This window comes from Periplaneta americana, chromosome 8, assembly GCF_040183065.1.
Source record: "Periplaneta americana isolate PAMFEO1 chromosome 8, P.americana_PAMFEO1_priV1, whole genome shotgun sequence".
NCBI classification, from domain to species: Eukaryota; Metazoa; Arthropoda; class Insecta; order Blattodea; family Blattidae; genus Periplaneta; species Periplaneta americana.
This window is the reverse complement of record NC_091124.1, coordinates 163,667,836-163,690,874: the sequence shown is the minus strand read 5'-3', so window position 1 is coordinate 163,690,874 and position 23,039 is coordinate 163,667,836. Positions and strand designations below refer to the sequence as shown.

General features: G+C 33.4%; 1 protein-coding gene across 28 annotated transcripts in view; it reads left to right on the top strand.

The window, feature by feature from the left end:
• Nucleotides 1-23,039, top strand: part of cac (calcium voltage-gated channel subunit cacophony) — a 1,051,854-nt gene that overhangs the window by 609,715 nt on the left and 419,100 nt on the right. For 21 of the 28 annotated variants that reach the window (XM_069834011.1, XM_069834005.1, XM_069834019.1 and 18 more), the window contains one exon: nucleotides 18,621-18,705. In XM_069834011.1, coding sequence (XP_069690112.1) covers nucleotides 18,621-18,705 — 85 coding nt within the window. Of the gene's footprint in view, nucleotides 1-18,493; nucleotides 18,579-18,620; nucleotides 18,706-23,039 lie in introns of all 28 variants that reach the window. The other 7 variants (XM_069834017.1, XM_069834006.1, XM_069834003.1 and 4 more) reach the window with 1 other exon arrangement.

Here is a 23,039-nt window from a genome sequence, read left to right as displayed (position 1 = left end):
GCCATGCATATTAATCCATATTTGACTATAGAGTGAAAATATGCAAAGTATGCCACTTTAAGGGTGTTTATATTACCAATAGAAGATAAGAATCTTAATGCATAACAGGCAGAGATCAATCTAGGAGTAATATAATGTTCTGTTTTGTTTATCAGTTGAAGTAAAAATTTTATAAACACCAGAGAATGTTAAAGTCTCAGCACGTATTTGGAAACCACATGTTCTTATATATATATATATATATATATATATATATATATATATATATATATATATATATTGTAACTTTATTTACACAACAACAATGTAATTTTTAATCTTAACTAATATTTACAAAGCACTATTTACAAATCAGAACTGTCAGTTCTCAGTTCACAATTCTTCTAGCTCAGTCACTCGAGTTCACAGTATCTCGAACCACAGACCTTCAGAGAGACAGTCCACTGTACTCGAACTCAGGTCCCTCCAACTGCATTCCACTGCACTCGAACTCAGGTCCCTCCAACTGCGGTCCACTGCACTCGAACTCAGACCTTCTAATGCTCACACAGTTGCAGACGCACACTCAAGTCGAACTCCGGTACACAAGACTGGCTGGCTTGCTCTGTTCACTCTCTTACTGACTGAACTAATCATGAATGAATCTGTCGTTCCTTCACGTCCGTAATTTATAACCACAGCGACGTAACCGAGAAAGTTCGAATTCGCGATTTTTCCACTTCGACGGACTTCTCGGCCTCTCTAGGCAAGCAGAAGATGCACGGGCAACCTCCCTCGCCACGTCGCCCTTTCCCCTCTCTTCTCTCCGCCGCGCGCCGTCCCTCAGTGCTCCGTGGAGCCCGTGTCGACCCACGCGCGATCTGCTCTCTTGCAGGACGCTGGTCATGAGTTCGAATCTCATGTCGCTGTCACAATATATATATATATATATATATATATATATATATATATATATATATATATATATATATATATATAATCACTATGAAAACCTATATTATAGGCATTTTATAATTAAATATATTAATAAGGTTATTTTTGGATTCTGTTCACAATTTTAATTTTACTATATGTATATATATGGCATGGTTAAATTACTATTTTCTTTTCTTCATATAATATAATTGTGTTGGACCATGATATATTTTGTCGAAGATATATAAGTATAAATACATTTGGCTTATATAATGATTCTGAAAGTACATTATGTTAGGTGTACCTAGATATGAAATTGTAATTCTTTAGCATCACAATACAATGAGAAAGTAGATCTATTAAGAAAGGAGAAACGTCAAAGGAAACTTCTATTAGTATCTCAGATAGATTGATAGTTTCTTTGCTGCTGATTTGAACGAACTGAATTCTTCAGATCAGTGACAGAGTATGTGAACTTGTTCGATATACAACACAAGGCACTGGTACCCTGTAAAGACTGCCGCAGCATATTTCCTCTTGAGGCTGAGCCTGTGGCTGCTACACTACCCCCGACAAGACTGAGTCAGTGTATTTCTTGTTGCAGCTAACGTTGGTAATAACATGCATGCTATAGGACACATCCAAACTGGGATGATTATTCTACCACCAGAACTCATGAAATCACTATTAGAGACGAATAATTTCAGAACAAAAAGGCGAAATATTTTTTTTATTTTTTATTGTGATTTAATTGCCTTTATATTCAAAACATTATTTTTGGGTTATGGTTTATCTTACAATTACGAAGAACACTTACAAAGCAAATTAAATAAATTTCAATGCAGGTGTAACACCATAAAAACACCTCTCAAAAACAAAGTAAAACACACTCAAGTTAGAAATAAAACTGAGAATTTAGAAATTAAGTTACTGCTGGAAATAACGTATGTAATTAAATTAGTAATATTATTATTCGTCAGGAACTACATATTTGTAGAATTAATGACCTAATTGATTAAATAAAAACAACATGGACAGAATGTACAGACCCAGAAGCAAAATTTGGACCACCTGAATTTTCCAAGTTGCAGTTATAACATACTGAACATGCTTACTCAGTGCTTACTTGGAACTTGGAAAATTCAGTTGATCCAAATTTTGTTTTTGGGTATGTACTTCACTAATGGCTAATGCTGGAGCTTCTTAAAAAGTTACAACCTGTAGAGATGATGAAAGTCCTAAAATATGGTGGAAAGATGAGCTGAGAAGGACAGACATTAAAAGTTCACTTGATGATGATGATGATGATGATGATGATGATGATGATGATGATGATGATGACGACGACGACGACGACGACGACGACGACGACGACGACGACAAAGAAATTCATAAGATATTCAACAAAATAGATGTGTCCATTTTTAATTTGAATATTGCTGCTACCACTGCTGCTGCTTTTCTGGTTTACTGCCCTCAAAATGTGTTAACAAACAGTAAAATTAGTAATATTTAGGCAATATTGTATTAAGTTTTATATTAGCAAGATATGAATACTTAAATTGTGAATTTGTTATATAAACCACTTTCCTGTGTTAATAGAAACTATTATGGTATTTTACCTTGGTTCATGACTAGTTTCGACTTGATTTCGACCATCTTCAGATTTATAATCTAGTCTTTTATGGTATTTTACCTTAGTTAATGACTAATTTAGTTTCTGTTAACACAGTAAAGTTATTTATATAACAAATCGTCACTGCACCTTCAGAATCCTCTATGTGAATTTAAACAGATTTTTCAGGAAAAAGACAAAAACATTGTCACTTTCAATTTCCTTGATTTTCAAAACTACTTTCGGTATAATTTCATCATTTTTCATGTAATGATTGAAATTATACCGAAAGTAGCTTTCAAAATCAAGGAAATTAAAAGTGATAGTGCTTTTCTCTTTCTCCTGAAAAATTTGTTTCGAGATCGTGCGTATTTGCTTGGTTTCCGCACAAAACCAATACGTGGAAAGTCTAAAATTCCACATTCAGTATTCCCAACCTAACACACATAACAATTTCCCTCTTCTTACCGCTTAAGCGACATATTGATTTTACTGCTTTAGGCTTTTAACATATTATTTTTAGAGACGTTCAATATAGTAATAATTATAAATTGGAAACTTACCACTGCAATTTCACCTAAATTGCACTGTTTATTATTGTTTTTAAATATTTGCAAAAATTAAGTAAACTCTGCAACTCCACTAAAGTTACTGCATTTGTGATGCAAGTAACATTAAGGAAGCCGTGAAAAAATCAACAAGATTCCTGACTCATCATAGACTGGGGGGAAAAAAAAAAGACAGATGTATAGCACGGCCTGCTGGAGTATAGTAAACACAGAAAACATTTTAAAGCAACAATGTTGAAGATAGATATTTTTGTTTTGCAAATTTGCCGTCATTGAATAGAAACCAAGATGGAGATTTCATTGCAACTAACTAGAAATTCCTCTTTCAGGTATGTAATAAACGATCTTCGCACAAAATAATGTATGATACACGAGCGGTATGTTTTCTTTCAATTCTCGGAAATTAAAAAAGCTCAACTACATTTCGCTTTTTCAAACTTTTCCTCGAACATGAAAACTTCAACATACCGCTCTTTTAATGCATATTACTATTAAATGCACATAGCAGATTTTGGAGAGGTGCAGCAACGAATTCACCAAATCATTAGTGATGCAAATATTAAAAGTGTGTAATCAAGATGTATAAACTTCACTTGTGTTCCAAAATTTTGAATGTGTGATGGCTGGGATTTGGGATAATATATGAAATTAAACATGTATTAATGGTGGTTGACGTGCTGTCTGGTGGCAGAAAGTTTGACCAGTGCCCTGTTGGGTGGGAGGGGGAGTGCTCTGCCAAACAGCTATGCTGCTGTCACTTGCTGGGTTCCTGCAGCCAGGTTTTGATCTATGCAACAAGTCTCCCTCTTTGATAACTGGCATTAATGCATTTCCAGTGGCACTTGGCACTAATTTTTATACCTTGTATTTTTTATGTGTAGACATTGATTTAGAAGTTGGTTGGCTCATAAATTGATTATCATGCAGGCAGTCCTCAGATAAATACTGTAATGTTGCCTCACTACACCAGTGTTTAAGTAAGGAAACTTTGAAAACCAAAATAAATTCAGAAAAAGGAAAAATCCAAATTTTACAATACCTCCCTTTATTATAATTGTCTCTTAAATAGAATTAGCGGCAACTTTCAAACAATTAATAACAAGAATATTCCCTTTAATTATAATCTTTCTCTTAAATAGAATAAACAGCAAACTTTCAGAAAAATATATAACAAAATTATTTCATTTAGCGGGAGCCCCTTTTTACATATCTGTTAAAATCTGCTTACCCACACATAACCCGTCTCACAATCACAGTCTCCAAGTTTCCGGTGTATACTTATCACATAGCAAAGGTCAAGTTTCGGTTGGTTGATCTCTTCAAATGAGTTGATTCTCCCTTCTTAATTACCGGTATCAGGCCAAGTCCCAACTGACATCGCGTTCCAACTGTCATCTCCACGACCATCCCCCTCCCCTCGAGCATTCAAGTAAGGAGGTGGAAGTGGGTCGACGCATGCGCACCAAAATAGTTAAAGTTTGATACACCGGAAACCGTTTTATAAAGATACATATAGAGGAAAGATAGCCGAATTTTCATTCTGTCTGATTACAATATTAAAGATCCAAACATACCGTGACAATACTTCCATGCATTTCTAAAACAACATGTCATGCATATGTTTTTCTAAGTTGTTTCATTATGCAAATTAAAGTCACATTTCACTAAGAAGTCTAACAAATCACTTCGAGCTATAAATATGATTACTATTTCAACAACATATAAAATATTTAATAATGCTAAAACACTACAATTTATTGTACAAAATTATATATTTCTCACTTTAAAGTTCACTACCGGAGTTCATTTATGTGTAATTTCCTCTCACAAATCCTATTCATCCTTTTCGATCATCCCCAGAGAAATTGACCATTATTTATATTCATTATAGTTTATAATAGGCTATTCTGAGTGAAAGGGAACTCATTATCGAAGAAGTGATAAGAGAGCACACTAAGGAAAAAAGAGTCCTGACACTTTTTTTTTTGTATTTCTTTCAGCTTTAAAAATATTAAAATTAAAATTTGTATCACGAAACATCTGGAAACTCCACTTAATTATTGTAAATAACCTACTCTATAACATCAGGACAACAGGAACTCTTTACCCTCCTCCAACTATTGAACTTGTTATCACATTTGACTTAATTGTCAATACAGTTTGTTGCAAACATACAGTATGATATAGTGATAGTGATAGATTTATTGATATTAGTTCACAGAAGTACAAAACTTAATAATTAAAAAAAAAAGATCTATATACAAAAGTAGGTATACATAATAAATATACAATTTCCTAAACTAATTAATTTATTGCAAATCTCAATAATTTATTGGTTCAAAACAGTATGATATAGCAATTCATTCTTTTCACTTTTCTTCCTCTCTATGAATCGGTATTTAATAATAATGTTCTGATGTTTATTTTGTTGTTATAACATTGTATAATGACAAAATTTTTAATTGTCATTTTCATACATCAAACATACCTACTATATAAAATCACAGGGGAAAAAAAAAAACCTTTCAACAGACAAAATAAAAATTCATTGTTCTGAATGGAGACAAACTTTTAACATAAGAAGACAAAATTACAAAAGCATGAAACTTATATCAAATATTGAAAATGTCCTTCATTGACATGTACTACGTGCACCTCACACCTATGAATCCAACTTTGCTGAACTCACATCAAAACATTCTCATTTTGTCTAACTTCATGGGGATTTTGTAAGTCTTTATATTTCTATATTTGTGCACTAACTCTGTTCTTCATTTCACCACAAAGAAATCTAAGTACTTCTGTGCCCAGTTCACAGAATTCCCACACTCAGCAAGGGAATTTGTGACATCTGTGAGGTATGTGAATGGGTCCATCATCAAGGAGAAATCACACATTCCACTTTATTTCAAGTAGTGCATTTCCTGGGAATGAGGATGAAATATCTCTTAAGAAAATTGCTGGAATTTAATACATATATTTTAACAATATTTTCTTTAAGTCCGTCATAAACTTATCTTGTATAATAATGTGATATTTTTATTTCATTCTACTTGATGAACGTTTTCGGCTTTGTAAGCCATCTTCAGATCACTGTTACCTGTATTGAACTCTTGTTATCGGAACTAAAATGGGTATAAAATTCATTAACACCAGTCAGGCTAAGTTATACTACCTCTATTTGAACACAAAAACAAAGTTAACAAGAGTTCAATAGAGGTAACAGTGATTTGAAGATGGCTACAAAGCCAAAAACGTTCACCAAGTAGAATGAAATAAAAATATCACATTATTATATAAGATAAGTTTATGACTGACTTAAAGAAAATATTGTTAAATTAACAAAACTTATCGGAACAAAAATGGGTATAAAATTTAATACATATAGCCATTGACAGAGTACATTATGCCTAATAAAATTTTCACAATCCCTGCCCAAACATTGAGAAGAAAGCACAACTAAAAATTAACTTGATAAATGGTTTGTAGATTTTAAAGAGTCCACGTAACATCCTTCCTGAAACAAATCTTATCTGTCACTAAAACGCATCTATAACTTCTGAATTCTGATTCAGAAGCCATTGATGAAATGTTACTCGAGATCAAAAATATGCCTTTGTGAGACATTACTCCTGCTAAAGATGTTAAGAATATCTCGCTCTCTCAATGTTCGAAGTGCAGTTCAATGAAATACATCCATCATAAGTCCCATACTACGACTGCTTCTACTTGGGTCCTCCACAAGATTCAAAATCTCCTCTTCTGCATTGTTTTTGTGAGGGATCCAGTCGCTACTCTTCTCCTTCAATATCTCTCTTAGTACAATTGAGTTGCAACCATTGAATTCTGACGTCCTCCTTCATAAATGTGTAGCATGTCTAAATATTCATATCTGGCGAAATCCCCCAAGTTACTAATTTACTATTGCACTGTTTACAGCAGACTAAACCATGATGTGCGCACCAAGGTTTTGTTTCTTTACATCAGTAGTAACTAATTACAACGAACTCACCCTTTCGTTAACTCAAGTGATGTCACGTCTAATGTTACCGAAGGGAAAAAATAGTTTCACATAAACATTTAATGTGAATTTATGTCGAAACACTTTGGTGTATGAAAAAAATTGCAAAAGAGAAAATGTTGTTGGTTGCTCTTTGCCTTTTCGTTATTACAATCAGGATTTAATAACACACAAATTATTTTTTGGCAATGTGGCTTTTTGGATATCAAACTTTTTATTCCCTTTATTGCTTAGAATTAGTAAATTTTCGGCATTAAGTTTCCTTCCATCCTACCTATACAGGTTACTACAAAAGTCATTATTGCAGTTTTGTATTTTTACAGTTTTCTAATTACTAACTATTCATTAGTATTCTGACAATAGTTCGAAAAAAGAAATGATACTAATTTTTACTATAAAATAGTAATAACTTATTTTGATGCTAAAATGACTCTTCAAAAATAGCCAAATTCATCCAATTAAGGTTATAGATTATTGTGCCAGACATTTTTCGAAGTACATAAGGCAAACAGAAGTCTTAACAATTTGCTTTATAAGAATCATTTATTACAAATCGTAACTGCACATCAGGTTATAGCTTTTGCAGTATTATTCATTTCTGAGGACTTCCTGTATTATGAATTTAATGATCCAGTGATGGGTACCTTGTATCCCAAATGCTTGAAATATTTTTATTTTGTGAAATTGTATTCATAAAAATGATATACATGTATCCCAATCTTTGTCACATTTCAGTCCAAGATGTTATTTAAGAAATAATAATGACATCATAAATTGCTGATACATGTAATTCATTCACAAGATCACCTTGTTAACATAACAGATGTATATTCTGTGCATTTGATATGTGAGAAATTTATAGCAGCACAAAATTCTTTATAAGTGTCCACTTATATAAATAAATGTTGGAGCTTATGCCATGCATTTTGGGCAATTGTGTTATATTATTGGGGTTATAGTGCATTTCACGTACAGATCTGAGTACAGTAGAACCTCTATTATCCGTGGTAATGAAGGGAATGGTCTGAACGGTTGATCGAAAAAATCGGATAATCCGTATCGTGAAAGATTTTGTAATTTCCTCCATGGTCTTGTATTTAACTCGCTAGGCAGTGGATCGGAAGTCCACTAATTTAAGTGTGGTTATCAACGACGGGTTTTTAAGGGACAAGGAAGCCCTTTGTAATGACTGTCTCAGGAAAGATAGGAATAAAGGAGGTCTTATGTTGTAGATTTACATACTTTTTACACTTTATCTTTGTTTTGTTTTTTTATTAAATCGTGCAGTTGTAACTCCATTCTCGTATTCCGATGCGAGATGAGCCACAGTTTCTCTTTCTCAAACCATTCAATTATTTCCATTTTTTTTCGATACTTAGCACAACACGTTTTCTGTTAACACCCGTGGAAGACATATACAAGTTATATTATAGAACGATAATTCGAATAGTAGACAATGCTGTGTAATAACACTCTCTAACGAAACATATGTAGAACCTACTAATTTCATGTACAAAACAGTAGCCTACTTCATATAAGTTATTTATTTCTGAAGAAAAAAAATGCGAGAAATAGACAATCGGATAATCCGTCAATCTGTTAATAGGGTGACGGATAATCGGGATTCTACTGTATATGCATGCATTTTCATCGAAGTCCCAAGTACAGTTTATGAAATTAATATACTTGTCACAAGATATCGCACAGATCTGTACAATTCCATACTTGTATTCTTATTAACAAATATAACATTTTTGTGGAAATTGTTTATTCATATGAGACTTCCTATTAAAAATTCTTTTAATTTTATTTTATTGATTTTCATTGACTGCACGCACAACGAGAGTATATTTCAGATTTTTCAAAAGTTGAAATATTAATTTGAAATGTTTTGTATTAATTTCCATATAACAGGAATGAACACAATTAAAATGACAGAAAATATCAGCACGTAATTAGAAATCTTGTTAGAGAAAGGTGGTTTGTAAATTGCAACATGAAATGAACAAAATGAAAAGTGCTGCATGCATTGTATTCATAAACGTGGTTTGTTCTTTCAGGACTGTAATAATTATAAAATAAACAAAATATGTGGCTGAGTACAATTCACCAGTATTTTGTGTATTTCGCAATCATTACACATCTGAATGGAAAGAATAACAATAATGTAGTATAGCATTAAACACACTTACCTTCCTTATGCCACTTGTGTCCCATTCTGCATTGTGTGCCTTTTTTTATAAGTGGACCACCCCACACTTAAACCCAAGGAACCAACCAATTACATGACATGTGCACTGAACTCTGCTGAAAGTGGTTGCTACATTCAAGATATGTTCATTTTACTGTTGGTGGCAATTTGAATGTGAATTGGAACCTGGTTACAGTGCCAGGGAGTGGCAGGAGTGAGGTCCCGGGTGAGGATTCCTGCCTCCCCGCTCAAGGTAGCATCCCACGGGACGCGCAGAGTGTTGTGTACAGCTTACCATATCAGTTCAAGAAGCCAACAGTTTACTACTTGGCTTGCTTAGCATTGAGACTACCGAAGAAGCATTTCTTTGCTAATAGCTTTAATATTATTTACTTATACTTTCATATAAGCATATCCACAACTTTTGTTTATTTATTAGATTAAATTTACCATTTTCTATTAGATGACTGAGAAAATCTTAGACTAGATCTTTGTTTTACATAAGCTCAGTCATTATTTCTAAACTATATTTTACAATATCCATTCATACTGATTTAAACTATCACTGATTACATTGCTACTTCTTTCTTTTAGACATCATCCTGATTGTGCTGTATTTTCAAAATTGTCTCATAATAATCTCTTTCTATTATCTAATATTATTTGAAATATATTAACATTCTATGTATTTTAGCTTAATTCTGCTACACAGTTTATTTCAGTGTTTAATTAATAGTTCATAGTATTTTGTTGTTTAATTCGTAAATAACTCCTGTTTACATGTAACTCTCATCTAAATCAAATTGTTGAATTCTTTGTAAGTTCATGCATATGTATATACTCTTTTTGCTGGTTGAGTGGAAGAGAAGGCCTTACGGCCTTAACTCTGCCAGCTAAAATAAATCATTATTATTATTATTATAATAGCAAATATTCCCTGCTTAAATCATAATTTTAGTTTTGGCCGCATGAAAAATAATTATACATCTTTCTTATATTTTGAAATAAATATGTCCACATCTTTTGTGTAACCATCAGATTGAAGTTTTTCTCAATATTTAAGCTTTTTATGACCTAGATATTTGATAAAAACTGGTGTTATATTTAAATGTTTTACGTAAGACTATTCTTTCAGTTCGGAAACAATAGTTTACATCATCATTGTTGTTTTACCGCATGAAGAACAAATTCACATCTCAGGAAATCGTTGATTAATAGATTAATAATAGGTCTAATGCAAACTCGTGCAGATTGCCAAATAATCGAGAACCAGTTGTTTAAGAAATGAATTCGTATAATAATGTACAGAATTATATTAGTAATTACGTAAAAAGCACTGTCTGCTGTATCGCATCCTATAGCTGCGTAAACTGCCTGCTCAATCAAAGTTATTTTGGTGCTAGGTGGCAGGCAGTGCCCACCTCTATTAACATTATCAGTATATGCAAAGTCACTACCTGCCACCTAGGGTTACTTGCACATAACCGTTGATTGGGCAGACAGTGTAAGCAGCCATAGGATGTGTTCCAGTTGGCAATGGTGAAAAGTAGAAAAACGTAAATTTATTCAAATATCAATAGACTGTTTTATTTTACATTACAAGTTCTTGAAAAATTTTGTTATATCACTCTCGATTTTTCTTTTCAAGCCTTATAATCAAAGATTGTTATTTTCAAAGGAGTTTACACTTTGACTTAATTCTTCCTCTTCCCACTGGAACATACAACATTCATGATACATTTTCAGTGATCTTTTCGTAAAAAGAGTTTGAGTTAAGGAGTATTAAATTTTCTAAAATATATGATAAGTGGTAGGACTTCGTGAAATTCTTACATTGAATTCAATGAATGATTATTATTAAATTTGTGAGAACTTTCTAAAATAATCTGCCAACTTTTGCTAATAAATGCTCGCAATACAATAATTGCTTTGCTATGACTGCTGTAGTAAAATTTCAAAATATTTTTGTTACTCTGCAGGAATCTCGAGAGTTAGTTTCAGAGGAATTAGCTCTTGTAAATAATATATGTATATTTTATAAGAATATTATTTTCATTTTGATTATTTCTATAATATTTTAAGTAATTATAATGATGATGATGATGATAATAATAATAATAATAATAATAATAATAATAATAATAATAATAATAATGATAATAATAATAATAATAATAATAATAATAATAATAATAATAATGACAACAATAATTTAGATGTGGCATTTAGGTCATGTATCAAGCACAGAACACGTCAAAATTATTTACATTATAAGAAGTTAATATTGTATTATTATGAAAGTTAGTACTGTTACATGATAAGTCTTGTAACTTTATTCTCACGAACCCAACAGTAATTTAAAATGAAACTCGCTATAGAAATGCTTCTTCCAAGGTCCTTCCATTCTTTCTGTAGTTTAGTAGTTATAAAAACAAACTGTCCAGACAGATTTTCTAAATAGCTGATACGTAGAATTTAATATTTTTAGTACAATTAGGTAGACCTCTAAAACTAGGAAATTAACTTTTATCATTACTCTTATTATGAATTATTAGTATTATTACTACTGTAGTGATTTGTATGACCTGTTGCTTGCAGTAACATTTGTGAGAAGACATCCCTAGCGACAGAGCATTGTTACATTAATAATTACTGAATGCAGTATTATTAACCAATAATTTTAGTTTAATATTTAGAGTTTGAATTTCTTAGCTTGTAGGAGTTTACCTGTATGTGTCTGTGTAATTTTGAATAATTATGACCTCTTTATTTGTAAATTATCATAATCGTAGTACACTATACAGTATTTACAAATGTTTTGCATCTTTGTATAATATCCACATTTTGAATAGTAACTGTGTTTATATTTAAGTCATTGCAGTCAGTATTTATGGTTGCAGTTGACACTATGGAATGTACATTTTGAAGATTAAAAAAGTTGGTGAATATCCAGTTGTTTTTCCACAAGAGGATAATATACTTCTTTAACACAGTATATAGATGTAGGAAAGTGATTACACTTTTGATTATATGTTAGTTAACAAAAATTTATATTTTTCACCAAATTTATCTTTAGATTTTAGTTCAGGAATCTATTTTTCTAACTTCTCAATAATGCATGGTAGGGGAATTTATTACTTTTTTTTTTTTTTTTGCAATTTTATCTTGCTAAACCTTACGTGCATGGTTCATGATATAGGGTAGCTTTTCACAAGTTGGAAATACCATCCATATCTTGTACAGTCAACTCTCAATTATTATGGGTATTAGTGAATTTGTACTTGCGAAAATTAATTAAATATAGACATTTCCAGTTTATAACTTCTCTCTTCTTGCCTTAATTTGTGTTTAACCTTAATAGAATAATAATAATAATAATAATAATTACCCCTTATTGAGGTTGTGGTTGATATATACATTTACCAGGTGGACGAGACGAAATGGCACCAAAGCTGTAGAAAACTAGTTGCTGGAGTGCCATTACCTGCTCCTGGGTTTATGGCCCTGTTATTCTCGGACTAGATTCTGCGCAATGTACATATGAATTAGTTCGCAAGGTCTAATTGAATGATTAACAGAAATCTAGCAATAATTCATAATTCTTTTTTACTATTCTTGTGTGCAATGATTAGTCCGCCAATTTATTCAGACATGTGCAACAATCGAGAGAATATTCTCAGACTACCAGATCCCACGCAACAAATTGTTGCAGAAAATAGTTTTCAGTTTTGTGCTGAGCTGCCAAGTGTGTAAGTTGTGTCATGAGGTACAGTACAAAACAACGCACTTTTATTTGTAATACTTTCGGAAAAAAGTCTTCATGGAGAAGATGTCGCCATAAGTTCCATCGTCAATTTCCCGATTCCCCTGTGCCAGATAAAACAACAATATATCGACTAGTAAACAAGTTCAAAGAGATAGAATCTGTACAAAATAAGAAGCCCCGTGTGAATAAACGTGTATTAACATATTAACAGAGGAGAAATTGGACGAAATAGGTTTTCGGTTAGAGCAAAGCCTTACAAATTTTTGCACCAAGTAGGAGTGTCTAAAACATCTGTTCAACTAGCCACTAAACTATTAAAATTAAAACCATACAAAACCTGTGCAGTGCACCAGCTTTTGGCCCCTGACGACGCAGCTAAGATTCATTTTTGTTATTGGTACATTCAATCAGTCCATGATGAGGCATGGTTCCACCTCACTGGTTATGTAAATAGTCAGAACAATAGATACTGGAGCACTGAAAATCCCCATAACAGCTTAGAATTGCCGCTACATGATGAATAGATAGGTGTGTGGTGTGCCATATCAGGAAGGAGAATAATAGGCCCTTTCTTTTTTGAGGACATTACAAATTCTGAAAGTTATGTTCAACTGATTCTGCAGCCTATCTTCTCGGAGCTCACAGATGAGGAGAAAGAATCATATACTTTGTTCAGGACAGTGCGACAGCACATACTGCACTTATTTCAATGCAAGCAATTTCTAATGTTTACGGCGATCGCATTGTGAGTCATGGTTTGTGGTGTTGGCCCCCCCCCAGGTCACCCGATCTAAATCCTTGTGATTTTTATTTGTGGGGGACATTAAAGAGTGTAGCATACAGAAACAATGCTCGCACCTTGAATGAACTTAAGGAAAATATCCAACAAGAAGTGCGGAACATTAGTGAAAATGAACTTAAAAAAGTGTCAAGAAATATGCTCAAAAGATGCGAAGCTTGTTTGAATGCAGAAGGCCACCATATCCAGCACTTGCAAGGGTGAGGTAAGCTTTTATGTTCTTGTTGTACTTCATATTACTATCGCTATGGCGGTAAGATTTTTATGTTTTTATCATACCGCATATTACTATCACGCTTCGACGGTAGGAAGAACACTCCTATAGCATGCGGGGGCCGCTAGACTTTTGGTTAAGTGATGGCATTTCGTCTCGTCCACCTGGTATTATTAGGCAGCACATCTCACTTGATGATATGTGTCAGAGGGAGATCAATAAATTGTTTGTATACATCTGAAGTCTCATTAGTGTAATATGTTACTAGTCAGCAATGTATAAAATGGAGGGGGAAAGGAACTGGCCACCCTACCCCATTATCTCCTGGCTTAGTTGCCTCACGAGTAATGTCTTATTGGTGTTACCTAGATAAGGTTCAAAACTGTCTTCGGCCAGATGACTAAACAACAGCAACAACAATAATAATAATAATAATAATAATAATAATAATAATAATAATAATAATAATACAACAAACTCTCGATTATCTGCAAGTAGATTTTCTGCTTTGCAGATTAACCACAGTCTTTTTTTTGTGTTGCAAATTTTTTATCTCAGCTGTACATCCTCGCAAACAGTGAACAATGACAGGGTTATGACCTTGAAACTGCGTACTTCGTGGACCTGGTTTGTGACTAGATTTTGTATTTCAGTCGAGTTAGGTGTTGAATGCTTACACACTTACACAATATATGTTATTCATTGGTTTTTATTAGTGCCAAACAATGTCTGAAAAACGAAAATGTGTATATTGTAGTATTATGAATCAATACAGAAATCATGCAATGCTTCTGCTGAAGCTTGTAGTTCTTTTAGCCACCATGAAGGCATTGCCCTTGATGCATCATAGGAGAGGAAGTACATAATACATTATGATGATGGTTAATAGAGCAATAATGAAATGCCAGTAGGGGAAACAGGAGTACCCAGCAAAAACCTACCACCAAATACCATCTTTGTTCACCACAGATTCTAGTTGGACCCACCAGGATTCGCACCCAGATTACCAGCATAAAAGCAGACACACTGGCTTTTCAGCTAACATTGCACCCTGGAAAATTCGTAGTATGATATGTAAAAAAAACAAGCTACAGTACTAAGGGAGAAGTGAATTCAACACCGTTTTATTTGACATTATTTTGATGAGTAGTGTAGCATTCATGGTCTAAATTAAAATAATTTAAGTTCATAGTATATTTGTATTTTAATGATTGAATAATTCTTTGGAACATTCTTGAATTATCCGTTGTTTTTCTACTCCCAAGTATTACAGATAATCGAGAGTCTATTGTAATAATGTATAATAGTGAGATGAAAATGATGCTGTTGGTGATGACAGTGACTAAGACGGTGATGTTGAAAAGCGAGAGTACCTCAAGAAAACCTATATTGGCAATTAAAATCAAATTCAGCTCACCTAAACTGAATGTACATGCTTGAAAAATGGAATAGCACTAGTAGCTAATTTGTAAGTAATGTTGTTTTACTGTCAGTCATTTAAATTAAATATTTTTATATCTATCTATTATAGAACAAGACAGTAACATTTTATAATTTTCTAAGGCAGTATTCATTTTATAGCTCTGAAGGATTAAGTAGGATATATTCAGATGGAAGCGAACAAATACCCTTGCTAACAATGTTGCTGATTTTCTCATAAAGCAGAAAAGCATTTGTTACAAGTGAAAACTTAGCCACAAACTATAAGGCAAATGTAGCATAATGACTTGCATGCTCTCTCTACCCCTTTCACTCTCGTAACCATAAATGAAAAGCAATTACAGATTTTTTTTTTTAACTTGTTCATCGTTCACAGTACTGATATTGTACAATAGAGAAGAGAAAGAAGAGCTATAAAAATGAAAAACCTCTCACCAATAAATAAATTTGACCTCTTTATCTTTTAACTGTAAAACGCATAACATGTCTGTAAAGACTGAACATTTAAAACTCGCGATCTTACAAAAATAAGCTATTGAATAAGAAATAATAATAATACATAAGTTATCTAAAAGTAAACATATTCCCAAATTTATTTCATAAAAAGTTCAATGGAGAATAAATTATCATCCTGGTAGGAGGAGGGAGGTAACCTTCACCATCTCTCTCCCTCCTACAAATTTTAATCTGGACCAGTATTTATTTAACAATTTTTTTAATTTGGTTATTTAACGATGCTGTATCAACTGCGGGGTTATTTAGCGAGATGAGGTCGAGGATTTGCCATAGATTATCTGACATTCGGAAAAAACCCAACCAGGTAATCAGCTCAAGCAGGAATCGAACCCATGCCTGAGAGCAACTTCTGATCAGCAGGAAAATGCCTTAGCTGATTGAGCTATGTCGGTGGCTCTCTTTTGCTTTGTCATTACAAAACTGCAATGGAATTTAAATTTTTTATGTATTTTTTCTTCCATCCCAAATATGATACCAAAAGTGAAATTTTCGTAATCCTGGCAGCCTGCCTCTTGTACAATCTATTTTACCGAATTATTAGACATATTTTAACTCACAAATTTATTTTCCAACTTATTATTCCACCAAGTGAATATTTCATTCTTAAGTTGTAATTATATTAAAAAGTACTGTCTATATTTAATTAAATGTGGGTTAATACGGTTATTTTGAGCAGAAATTTTAAATTTGAATTATATCTATACCGTACAATTTATTTGACACAAAGTTTCTGTACAAACATTTGCTTAATAGCTACTGTACAAAACAGATGTATAATAAGAATGTTTATATCGTATATTTTGTTAAATTGGGAACAATTTCTGATTCTATCAATACATGAAATCCAAAATGGCAGTACAGTATGTGGGATAACCCTGTAATTGTGTTTCATTCGTACCCTCTTTTCGTCAGTGAAATTAATCATGCCTATTTATCAGAAAGTGGGATCTCATCAGCTTTGCTATAAAATAATGAGAGAAGTTTGTAATTTTAAATGCAAGCATTCTGCCTTATAGATTTCTTTTTTTTTAATTGACATGATTCAACTTGACTGAAAGTTTCTAGTAATTTTAAGATTTCTAATAAGGAAATCTTAATTTTCTAATAAACTGTTATACAAAGCAACTCAGTTAGCTGACTTGCATCATCATAATGCTTGTTTAATTTTGTTGCTACAAAAATTAGTTTCTTATGTTTTAATGTATGTAAGGCTAAATTTTATATATATATTTTTTAATGTCACTGTTTTGTTATTTGTATGATTCAGTACCATTATCAATTACTACTGACGATTAATATAATAAGTTACGGATTTATGTCTTTCTATATTGATAATGGCATACTTTTTAATATTAAGATTAAGTTCACTTGCAATAATGCTTCTTCCATTCTTGAAATGAATGAAACTTTGGCAGTTGTATATTATTGCCTAAAATTCCAATTTTTATGTGAAATAAAACCAAATGTTGCAGTAACTTCATGAGATGTCTATCATACATACATGTTAAAGGTTACAAGGCTAAAATTGTAGAGATCAATAAAAAAAAATTCCAATCAGTTATACCAGAAGCATTGAATCATCAATGTACTGTAGTTCAATTGTCATTGGTCGGTTGAGCATCAGTAAGCTTAGTGAGTGGCTGAAAAATTTTAGTGTGAAATTATCACCGAAGTTAAATTATTAACTGTTAGTTACAACGAAACTGCCAAAAATCAGTTACGACATAAATTAATAATTTTACAAGCAAGGTGGAAATAGGGTCTAATGAGAAATGATATTTCTTTTTGTCACTCTGAATTTAGTAAACATCCATGAATTATAGAAATACCCAGAAAATTAATGGAATTGTTTAAAAAGATATATATTTTGTCTTAGTTCGCAAATGTTGTTAGTGAACATTAATTAGGTACTCTTTAAAATACTACCGTTGTTCAGAATGAATAAAGTGATTTGAGGATACTTAGGCCAACATAATATTAAAGAATACGAGTTACTACATCTCCTTTAAACACTATACCCATGGATTCTTGAGAGTTTACTATTCTGCACATTAGAGTTATTTACGTATTAGTTAAAAATTAAAATTGCACCTAATTTGTAACAAATATTGTTAAGATAAATTCCAACTGATATTTACAGTCAACAAAATGCTTCACATGTAAACAAGAAAAGAGTTCTAATTTTATCATGATCCATTCATTATCATTTGCTACAATAAATTATAGTAACGTGTTAGTTCATTTTATAAAAATAAATAATTTTGTATTAATTAGGTAAAAGATTCCTGATAAAGTTTACTAAATGAACTTACAAATGTAAGTACTACCTACATAAAAAGCTACATACAATGTTTGGCTTTAATTGCACTTTAGTGCCAATACTTCATATAAAGTTTAAACTACTACTTAGATTATAAATTAACATGATTCTGTTGTTTATTTGGCAGGATTTACTCGAGCTTCATATTTAAAATCGAAAGTAAAAAACAAAGGAGCATGTCTCCAGTTTTGGAGAGCAGAAAAACGGTTCAGGTAAGTTTATGTGTTAATGCTGTTTTGTTGTTTTCTTGACAGGGCTTTCTCGAGCTTCCTATTTGAAATCGAAAGTAAAAAGCAAAGGAGCATGTCTCCAGTTTTGGAGAGCAGAGAAGCGATTGAGGTAAGTTGAACAAACTTCTTAAATTTACTTGAAATATATAACATGTTAAGTTTATGTGTCTTTTCATAAGCATACACAATACAAAAATTTAATTAAAAATAAGAAATATAATTTTCTTCATCTGTAGCTAGTTCATTTTTTCTGTGAAGCATTAAAAAACTAGATAGTCTTTATTCCCTTTTAGAGTAAGTTTTTGTTATGTAGATTATGATTTAGAGCACTTTAGGATAGTCACACATCTGTTATACTAGTGTTTGAAAAATATTGACAGACTATTTCCTGCCCCTCTGCAATAACAAACTGTTATTTGTCATAAGGAAGGAGAATCCAGCTGATAGTAATTGTAAGAGATGTAAAATGACTTAAATCTTAATGTATAAGCTTCTGTGATGGATATACTGAATTAAGTACATAAAAGATATAAAAAGTCAGAAACACGCATATGAGCAAATCTCATGTTTCAGAAGCTTTCTTTATGACATAAAAACTCATATATACTGTGTTCGCGTAGGCTTCCGCAGCTGGTGTACATGGTGTGTGGATAAGCTTCAGGGCTTCTGCCGCGTTGTCTTGGTGTTATTGGCTGACGTTTCGACCGCTGTGTTGTGGCCATCTTCAGAGCAGTTGTTGGATAAGGAAATAGTCTGCCAGCTCTTATATATATAGCAATCTCGATGGGGGGGGGGGAGTACTTGCTGTGATAGGTCGTAGGTTCTCCTTCTGGCATCTGATTGGTCCTACGTGGTCCAATCCGGTTGAGGTCTGTATTGTAATTTTTGTTTCAACTCAACAATAGGATTTTATTCTTCCAACAATAATTCCTTTCTACAATTCGCCTTAAACGCTCTCGTCAACAATTGAATTTTCACTCAACACAATATTCGTTATAAAACTCCACCGACGACAATGACAATTTACTTGGACTAGTACGGACAACAATGAACTGTTAATCTTAACTAATATTTACAAAGCACTATTTACAAATCAGAACTATCAGTTCTCAGTTCACAGTTCTTCTATCTCAGTCACTCGAGTTCACAGTATCTCGAACCACAGACCTTCAGAGACAGTTCACTGTACTCGAACTCGGGTCCCTCCAACTGCGGTCCACTGCACTCGAACTCAGGTCCCTCCAACTGCGGTCCACTGCACTCGAACTCAGGCCTTCGGATGCTGACGCAGATGCGGACGCACACTCGAGTCGAACTCCGGTTTGCTTGACTGGCTTGCTTGCTCTGGCTTACTCACTGACTGAATAACTGGAAAACTACTGTCATTCCTTCGCGTCCTTAATTTATAACCACAGCGACGTAGCCTCGAAAGTTCCACGCGTCTCTAGAGATGGCACTCCAGAAAAATCCAGAGCCCTCTCCTCTCTACCAGCACCAGATGCGCGCGCACTCTCTCTCCACTCTCTCGCCGTGTTGGCCCTTTCCCCTCTCCGCCGCGTGCCATCCCAAAGTGCTCCGCGCGATCTTCTCTCTTGCGGGACGCTGGTCGTGAGTTCGAATCTCACGTCGCTGTCACAGTATGAAGGGGCGTATTCATATTAAATATGAATATTTTTTTATTTTATTATTTTAAATATTTTAAATATTTAATATGAATACGCCTCTTCATACAGACCTCAACCGGATTGGACCACGTAGGACCAATCAGATGCCAGAAGGAGAACCTACGACCTATCACAGCAAGTACTCCCCCCCCCCCCATCGAGACTGCTATATATATATATATATATATATATATATATATATATATATATATATATATATATATATATATATATAAGTACTGGCAGACTATTTCCTTCTCCAACAACTGCTCTGAAGATGGCCACAACACAGCGGTCGAAACGTCAGCCAATAACACCAAGACAACGCGGTAGAAGCCCTGAAGCTTATCCACACATCATATATACTGTCTTTTGATATCTGGAACAATCTTTGTTCTCAAATATTTGGAGAAAACTAGTGATACTTATTTTCAATAACGTATTAAATTCCTCTTTTGTTTCTATAAAGAGATTAAATATCCCCACATATGTAGAAACTTGTGTGTTTTATAATATAATAATATGTTCGGTAACTGTTGTGTTAGATCACTACAAAAGAATACATAGCCTGTCATTGTACTGAAATCTGTTCAGGTTGACTGAAATATTTCCAGTCATACTATTTAAAAATAGTTAATAGCTATTGAGCCTCATAAGCACCACTACCTTCACTTTTGTTATTCTCTTCTTTCTTCATTTTCTCCCCTCTTCTTTGTCTCCTTTCTCACTTAATTGGTTCATTGTGCGTCTCATTTACATGTGCCAGAGGCAAGTATGAACTTGCATAGAATAGTTGATTTGATCCCCTTTAAATCCTCAGGAACCATGGAGTTCCCTAGGTACTTGCACCTGGCTCCATTCAGTTCAGGGTATTGGAGCTCAATGTGTAAGGGAGTTTCTTCTTCTTTGACACATGGAATCATCAGTGTTACCCATGATTTGCAGGTGTCTTCTCAAGCAACTGTAGCATGTCAGTAACTCTGCTACGATATTTATATACAGTAAAACCTGGATTATACATAACTGAAGGGAAATGATTTAAGTTCCACACAACTCAGAACGACATATAAATAAGGTTTGAGTATAGGGTTAGGAATCAGTTCAACAGAACATAGAGAGCTGGGACCACTTAAGGATTCTTTTAGCTTGTCCAAATATGTTTTATTCAATAGATAGTGACTAGAATTTAAATATTTGATATAAATGTATTACATTTACTATGATTTTTTTTCAGTCATGAACTCAGATTTTAAGATATCTTAATTATTAATTTTTATATTATACATGTTTACCACAAACCTCTTGCAATTTCAGTTTCTGTTTTGTTGGGATTTGCCTGAACTTCTTTTATAAATCTAACTTTGTCTTCTAATGAATAGCTCTTCCTTTCACTGTCACACATGACTGCTAGACAGATATTGAATGACCTGCAATTGTTTTCAAATGTTTGGAACATGTCCCATTAGAAAGAACACAAGATAGCATGTAAAGACGGAGCATGCTAGCTAGACTTTGTGAGTTTGCTGTCTTATCGGTATGAGTTCCGCAGCCTTGAGATCAGTGTAGCTATCTTCACTGTCACATGACTTACATATACAGTGTGTTCCCTTATCCCGCCAGGACCTGTGCATAATTACGTATAACTCACATTCTACTATACTTAAAATTTAATAGTGCAAGGCAGCCTGTCTTACAGCTGGTGCTTCACTCAGTGCCTTCCAGAATTTCTAGACATCTTCTTTCAGTGCTCAGAGTACGATACTTATAGGTAGTAGAAGAAGTAATTTATTTTGTATAACGAAACTTTTAGGTGCAGATGTTTTGCAGCACCTAAATTCAACCTGGGCAATGAATGGTCAACGAATTTTGCCTAGAGCTATTAGGCACAGGGTTCTTTTACATATCGTAAATCTACGTCACAGGCTTTTCAACACTACTTGCTTCCAGAGAAAGCTATGTTTAGAATTTTATCGTCCTGTAAAATCAGTTGCCTCTGGCAGGCTTCAATCCATGAACCTCAGATCAAATGGTAACCACAAAACCACTGAAGACGTAGAGGCAGTTAAATTCTCTTTTTTGACCAAAGCATTAGCCATCTCGTTATCTACACTGAAATCAGTGGGTCCAAGTACCTTCACAATTAGTAAACCAGTCTAGAGATGGTTCAAAATGATTTTAGTGTAGCCAAAACAGACTTGCTATCTGAGCAAATGTAGATGTCTGTATTTATGTATTATCTCAAGTTTTCTTAGACACAAGTAGAATAGCATATGTCCTGCTCTGGAAAGTTGTTGCATGTAACCCAAGTTGAACAGATAGCCATTGCAAAAGAGCATCAGAGTAATGTAAGTTACATCTGGTATATATAAGGCAAATACAGAATTTATTATGTATTGCCTCATCATTAGAATATCACCATATTTAGCAGCTTTATCCCATTACAGGAGATAGGAGGATGACCATATGGCTGTCATTAAATCAGTGCAGAAGTTGGTCACCACAGCATTAAACCATTGAACGAGACTTCTTCTGTATACCACAACCTTGACTGTATTTATTATAACCAGGTTACGAATTAATAGTCTTTTGTAGGAGTAGTGGTTGTAGTATCTGTAAACATTTTCAAAGCAATCAGTCCTGTTTAGGTACTGCCATGCAATAAATTAACCTGTAGAAAGTTAAGATGACTTTTAGATATTGTGACTTACTTTTTTGTTTTAAGGACTAACGACCATTGCCTCTTCTTGACCTGCTGTAGTAGAAGCCTCCTCTTCTAGAA